Source organism: Topomyia yanbarensis, chromosome 1 (genome assembly GCF_030247195.1).
Source record: "Topomyia yanbarensis strain Yona2022 chromosome 1, ASM3024719v1, whole genome shotgun sequence".
In the NCBI taxonomy this organism is placed as follows: Eukaryota; Metazoa; Arthropoda; class Insecta; order Diptera; family Culicidae; genus Topomyia; species Topomyia yanbarensis.
In genome coordinates this window covers 163,744,112-163,751,579 of record NC_080670.1, presented here as the reverse complement: position 1 = coordinate 163,751,579, position 7,468 = coordinate 163,744,112, and the positions used below count along the sequence as shown (strand labels likewise).

Here is a 7,468-nt window from a genome sequence, read left to right as displayed (position 1 = left end):
GGTTTTTTTTTACGCGGATTTTGAAATTTACGCGGTTTTCATTTACGCGGATTTTGAAATTTACGCGGTTTTCATTTACGCGGATTTTGAAATTTACGCGGTTTTCATTTACGCGGTTTTTGAAATTTACGCGGTTTTCATTTACGCGGATTTTGGAATTTACGCGGTATCCATCAATGAGGTTCCGTTTATCGCGGATTCTTAAATTTAAGTGGTCTTCATTTACGCGGATTTTGAAATTTACGCGGTTTTCATTTACGCGGATTTTGAAATTTACGCGGTTTTCATTTACGCGGATTTTAAAATTTACGCGGTTTTCATTTACGCGGATTTTGAAATTTACGCGGTTTTCATTTACGCGGATTTTAAAATTTACGCGGTTTTCATTTACGCGGATTTTGAAATTTACGCGGTTTTCATTTACGCGGTTTTCATTTACGCGGCTCGTATCCCCCGCGTAAAAAAAAACTTGAGTGTACTAGTGATGCGAGGATAATAAAACCGTCAACAATTAGCAATATGATTGGAAGGGAAGTCTATTTTAGACCTTTTTTTCTTTTCTGCGGGACATTGTTTATGGATGCCTTCCAAACAAACAATATTCCATAACGAATATTACGTAACATCGAGGACAGAACAGTAGGAGTAAGGCCAACTTCCCTCTGGGTTGTACAAAACTTAAAGGTAACATCAATTGAGGCACAGAGAAGACACGAAAAAGTTGAGAAAAAATTACGGCGCATCCAAACGTAATTCGTCGCTGTTGTGCTATCTTATGACAAACGCCATTTTGGGGTAAACTGAGTTAGATATGCCACATTACTCGTCTAACGAATCTCTACAAGATGGCGTTTCCAGAATTTTGAAATTTTGCTTAGTTACTGAAATATAGCGAGAAAAGTGATTAGAAATTGTCAGTTTTTTGCTTCAAATCATTATATCTTGGGATTGGCTCAAGTTCTAATAAAGTTTTAGTTGCTTTTATGTGTAAAAATGTCGTAAGAACACAATGACATAATAATTTTCAAAAGAAAAATACATGTATTGGGAGAAAAACGCAGTTTTAGCTTTAAACTGCAAATATTGCCTATTTGGCAACACTGTAACTAAAAATAACTATTTTTTCTAGATTTAATGACTCATTTCCTTCAAAATGCATCTAACCGCTTGTTTATAGACTAAATGAAGCCAAAGATATGAATAAAAGTTCATAATTGGTGATTTTTTTCTATGGAAAATTTTCCATGCACGATTATGACACGTCATACAATTTTTTTCATTAATACACACCTATGACACGTGTGAGTGCGACTTTTGTTTACATTTTTAGTGAAAACTCGCAACATAGTCAACCGATCTTCGTAATATTTGAGAGATTAGTACAGAATAGGTAGAAGCATCAATTGTCTTCTCTGAAATGTTTCTACCATTTATAAGTTTCATGATATTCAATCTCAAACTTTAAAAATCGTTTTTCTCGAAATGTGCAAAATGGCGCTTGTCATAAGATAGCACAACAGCGACGAATTGTAATGTTTCCACCAGAAATGGTTCTGTCGTTATTCTGTTTAGTGCGTGAGTTTTACTGAATTGACAGTGGACCACACAATGAATGTCCAAGTGACCGTCATAGTTGTATTGAGATATGCCAGTATATGGTGGCCGGGGAATTTATTATTCGAGGACATTACGGTTACCACCGTTTTCTGATTTACTTGGTAGTCGATTGATCCGCTTCAGACCTAAGTGACCCTAGAGAAGATCATGAAGAAGACAGAAGCGGAATCAATGCAAAGTTTTAGTGGTATCATTGACGACATCGCACGCGTTGTTAGGAGCATAATATGTTGGACATCAGCCCACTAAAAGAAAATTTTAAGAGAAAAAAAAGACTGTTCCGTACGTAAACACGTGTACTTCTACCTACTACCCAATTCTCAAACGATTAGAAGTATAAGAATAGCTCACAGGTTTAGCAATACTACCAGCCCTGTTTGGAGTTTAAATTGCTGTAGTTCGGGGAAAAAGTAAATCACTCTCGATGGCCGTCTATCCAGAGTTTAAACACAAGAAGAACATAACAAGATATCTTTTTGTTCTGAGTATTCGTATACTCGGAGATTAACCATCCCACCGCATAAAACATATTCTTCACGTGGTCGGATTGCCTGCTTGTGGCGAATTCTAGACCTATACCTACACTGCTCATCACTCGTAATCAATTAGTTTCCTTATCACTTACTTTTTCGCACGCAAACAACACAGGTGCGGTGGCCAGTCCTAGCTTCAGATCCGCAGCCGCCGGTTTACCCATTGCCTCCGAGCTGGACACAAAGTCAAGCAGATCGTCCACAAACTGGAAGGCCAACCCTAGATTCCGTCCGTACTGAAAGCTAAGCTCCACCATCTGTTCATCCGCTCCGGAAAGGACTGCCACCTAAAAGAAAGCGAAGGGGGGAGGACCCCTATTAGTGCCGATTCACCAGTCGATTAACTAACTCAACGGCCGATACTAACCGCTTTCAAACTATTTGCTATCAGGGATGCTGTTTTCCTGTACGTCTTGGTGAAGTAGTGAGCAAATCGTTCGTTTTCCGTTTCCTTGGAGCCTAGCTGCATGAATTCACCTTGCACTAAATCTGTCAGTACCTGTGTGGGAGGGAAAAAGAAAACAAAGACGGTGGTTATTTAAGTAGCACTGTTGCAAGAATATATCAAGTATCAAAGATTATTCAACATGGCGTTCTCAATGCCAACATGGTACTTCAACGAAGAGCATCTCAATTTGTCATTTACGCTAATTTGGTGAGTGAAGTGCGCTAGACTGAACTCCTTTCGTACGAACATATTTTAATATTTACTATAGAAATTGACATGTCGCTTCAGGTAGCACTTGAAGCGGACTAGGGCTTCATTCTACTATGGCCACATCCAGCACCTGACACTATCATCATTGTCAAGTGGCAATCGACTAGTGTTTGATCTGGACGCCACGCACCTGAGCTGACCAGAATAAGTTGCCATATTGCAAGATCCGCATCGAAATACCGGCAACACTCCTAATGGATAGGCGTGTAACCAACGTAACAGCATTGTTGTATTTTCACACTGTCCCCGAGCAGAAGGAGTGTCCACGTCTAACCCCCTCATTAGTGCTGAAGGTGCAGGTGAAAGAGAGCACTCGATCGCATATTTTGTCAAGCGATGACACAACCCATCAGCTATGCGCTCATCCTTTGATCGCGATCGGAATGCAAAAAACCTTCGAACAGTTGCGGGGCGCAATCGCAGCCACAGCAGCAGTAATAGCGAACGATAGTGGAGGAAAAGAGACAGGGCGAACGAAGAAAAAAGTTTGCCTTTGCTGCTGCTTCTGCTGCTGCAGCAGCAGCAGGTGTCGAAAGCGACGAACCCGAAGCTTAATTACCGCAATTATTGCTGCCATTTAGTAAGCGATGGGTTTGATTTGTGATGTAATTAAAATGCACTTCACATGTCGAATGTGGTCCAAGATTCTAAGGTTTGCGGTTCAGAAGGGGAACGGTAGTTTAATGTGGGATCATCGCGGTCACCGTAGGTTTCTGTATATTGTTGGACATATGAACTTCCCAGAAACATTATTAAATGTTTATAGCTGTAAAATTTCATTATCACTTGACATGTTTAGACCACAAATAATAATCAGCGCTGATTACCAGTAGCCAGAGACGTAAAATTATTACAATATATGAAGAAAACAACATAACCTTTAAAAATGTATTGAAAATTTGTTTTTTATCATTAATCACTATTAGTTGCTATCAAAGCACTTTACATGTTTAAATTTATTCACAAATCACTCTTTATATGTTCCAATAATACAATAGATCATTTTCTAGAAAAAAAATTTATAAAACAAGGGATGCTTTGGAACAGTTTGGGTTGAACCTTTTTGTGTATGGAGTACACAATATCTAACTTTTCTGCAAGTCGAAGCATTTGCATTTCGACTTCGTCTCATCAGTCTTAGCGCCAGGTAGTGACGATGCGAAGTCGAAACGCAAACTCTTTGATTTACTAAATATTGCATTTTCGAAAATCCATCTATTTATTCAGCACTGATATTTCGTAGATTCGTATCAGGACATTCCATTGACACCGAAGTATTTCATGCGGAGCTGATCTAACTAGCCCGTTCACGAAAACATCCTTACTCAGAGCGAAGACTACATATCAAAAAGACTGCCATCTCCTTCATTTCCCAGTATTGTACCAAGGTGGGAAGCAACAGGTAAAAGTAGAACTGTGTGCGTATATCATTATAGAAACTACCACCTTTACCCGGAAGAGGTGCTGTTGTTGTTGCTTCCGAATTCTAGACAGAGTTGCCAGTCGTCTTTATGTGTGCTCTTCGCCGTTAGTGAAGAACTGTTCCGCTCTTTTGTTTCTAGTAGGCAGGGTATAAAGCTATAAAAAAAATTTACATAGGATGTCCCGATTTCATTTTTTTTGTTCATATTATCCACAATATTACAATCAAAAGAGCAGTTTTTTATTTCTAAAGTCGTCAGAAACAAACAAAGCGGATCTGAAATGTACTCATTCTTCTAAACAGTCGCTTTTTTCTGATATAAACCTAATATCGGTTTGATAAAATCAACCCAATAACCGATAAAACAATTATAAAATAGCTCCCTTGTTGCCACGCTCAAGGGAGCTATTTTCCTTATTCAAATCTAACCTAACCTCTAATAACCCACAGTAGCCGTGTTCGGTTTTTGTACCGTATCCACAAAGCTTGTAATTAGCTATACCATGCCAATGTAAATCGATTAGTAAAATGAAAGAAATAACACTTCTAGCCGGCAATCGCGAGAGGGGCCACCATTAAGTCAAGAGCGAATGAAACAACGCAAAGAATGAAAAAAAAACTGTTGAAATAATATGCCAATCAATATATTGTTTCGAAAAATAGTGAACACAAGCAGCGAAATCGTCGAAAACAGGGGCACTTGCACGAACAAACAAATAACCAGCCAAACAAACAAATAACAACAACAACAATTCCAAGAGGAAAAACTACTCGAAAATCGCAGACTTTTAAAGATAATGGCCCCGATTCGCGTCTGAGCTAGTCTGCGTACGTTCGTTCGGCTCAGTTGGATGTTTTCGGTTGAGTGGAATAGCTGCTGCGGATGTTTCAAGCTTTTGTACAGAAGAAAGCTTCTGCGGAACCGTATACTGTGGTCTTCCTGTTACATGTTAGATATTGACCGTTTCATTGCCGGTACCCATGCAAATTTCCGGGCCCGACGCGTCGGTACAGAAGGCGAAGCGTTGGTCTCACAAACTAGTTGACGTCAGTTCGAACCCGAAGCAGGAAGAATTTTCGTTAGAATTGAATCATTGCACCAGTCTTATACGTTATTCATCGACTGCAAAGTCAGCTAAATTGAAGTTCGGTATTGGCGTTTTGCTGCAAGCTCAAGCCTTCTGCGACATCTACAGATTAGCAGCGTAAACTAGATAAGGTGGAAGTTTTTCATATCTACGCTAAGTGATTTGACAAAATTGTTTGATGCTTTTCTTTAAATACGCATCAATCTTGGTAAATAATGGACTCAGAAGGGAAGAAAAACGATTTGGAAGTTAATGATAATAGTTTTTATTAGATACACCCAAGTAAAACAAGAAATCTGTGCTTACTGTGCTTTTAGGTTAGGGTTCACAACTGCCAGATTCAAGAAAATCAAAGCATAACAAATATTAGTTCACTTTATGCAAAAATAAGCGCTCATTTCGAACATACACAACTTTGTACGAAGAGGTTTTACAACGATTCAGAAAGCAAAAATTAAAAATATGCTACAATATCCCTCATTTTGCATAACAAATCTATTGCCATTTTGAAAGAAATTAGTTTTCTTCCACTTCACTTTCACTTTTTTATACAAATATGGCCAATTTTCTTGAAAAATGCAAAAAATTACGTGAACTTTTGAAAATTTTCTACTAATTTGAAAGTTCATTCGCAAAACATCCACCTCACGCATGTAACGCCCCCTATATACATATTCTGCGTAAAGATGCCAATATTTGAGCAAATACACGCAGAATTTTATATATGCATTGATAGAATACTTTTCTATCTGGCTCTCGTTTCTTCTGTTGTAAATTTTATGCATTGGACATATTCGGTCTATCCACTCATTGAATGCTTACTAGAAGTATATGCATGAAAATGCATAAAAATCGCAGCAGAAGAAAAGAGGCAGGAATAGAAAGTATGCTAACTATGCATATTTTTGTTTCTCAGTGCAGATAACATTGAGAACACAGCTGCAATTTATGCAGATTTATCTGTATTATAAAGATTTTCAAGCGCAGATGCAGACCTGATACAGAATACAGATTTATACAGGTTTTGTGAAATTTCAATTGAAAAGTATTAAACTTATCCGGTGACGTTTCGTTGACGTTGACGGAAGCGTCTGAATCGATCTTATTACGACGTCACTACACCCAAACAATTCTTCTCGTTAAAATCACGTAGGTTCATTATATCTGACAGCTTGAATGGTCTACATGGCAATATTGATTATTATTGAATGTCTTTTGAAAACTATTGGGTCAACACGTAAGAGGTACGAGTTTTTAGAAAATGTCAAACAGTCAAAATTAAATATTATATCTGCCGAACCAACAAATCTCGACAAACATATGATTACGGCCTAAAAGCCAACTGTCAAGATCCACTTTGAATGGAAATTCCGGGCAATCCGTTACACGCCAATCACAGATGTTGATAGTAAACGAAAGAGAAAAGTTTTCTCTTTCATAAACTGTTGTGAACTGTGTTCGACTAGTAACGGTTTGTCTGGAATTTCCATTCAAAGTGGATTTTGACAGTTGGCTTTTAGGCCGTAATCATATATCTTCTCATCATGTGAATATCACGCGAAATCTCATTGAAAACTAAATGAATAACACTTATCCTTTACTGGATAATAGAATAAATATAATTTAAATAGCAGTCATGTAATAGCTACGCGAAATATAGGGTGGAACATATTCGCGTCACTTTTCACGTAACGTTGAAGTGAACATATTTTTGAGTGTACAAATCTTTCCACTATTTTTGAAAATTTTCACCAGAATTAGGTTCATTCAGACTAGTGTATGTAAAGTTAAATGGTTGATATGGATAGGAACAAACCTCAGTTCTAGGAGAAAATAGAAGTATCGCAGAGTAAATAGGGAGGCAACCCGATCAGAACGACATAACAGAAAGCTATCAAATTTATATCTCATGTTGATATTTATTACTCACTGTGTTATTTTTGTGATATCCCAATCAGCAAGGCAAGCAAACTTATATCAAGATTATATCTTCTGGTGATATCATTGAACTGCTAATATGATATTAATGTACGCATACAACGATGATGTTATAATATATTACATATTCTTTCACAATTATCTTTGAATG

General features: G+C 37.7%; 1 protein-coding gene across 1 annotated transcript in view; it reads right to left on the bottom strand.

The window, feature by feature from the left end:
- LOC131676063 (all trans-polyprenyl-diphosphate synthase PDSS1-like) overlaps window positions 1-7,468 on the bottom strand; it is a 76,427-nt gene that overhangs the window by 1,688 nt on the left and 67,271 nt on the right. Inside the window, exons 3-4 of the mRNA XM_058955190.1 lie at window positions 2,518-2,649; window positions 2,243-2,437 (exon numbers count right to left, since the gene is read on the bottom strand). Of these exons, the coding sequence (XP_058811173.1) occupies window positions 2,243-2,437; window positions 2,518-2,649 (327 nt within the window). The remainder of the gene's footprint in view (window positions 1-2,242; window positions 2,438-2,517; window positions 2,650-7,468) is intronic.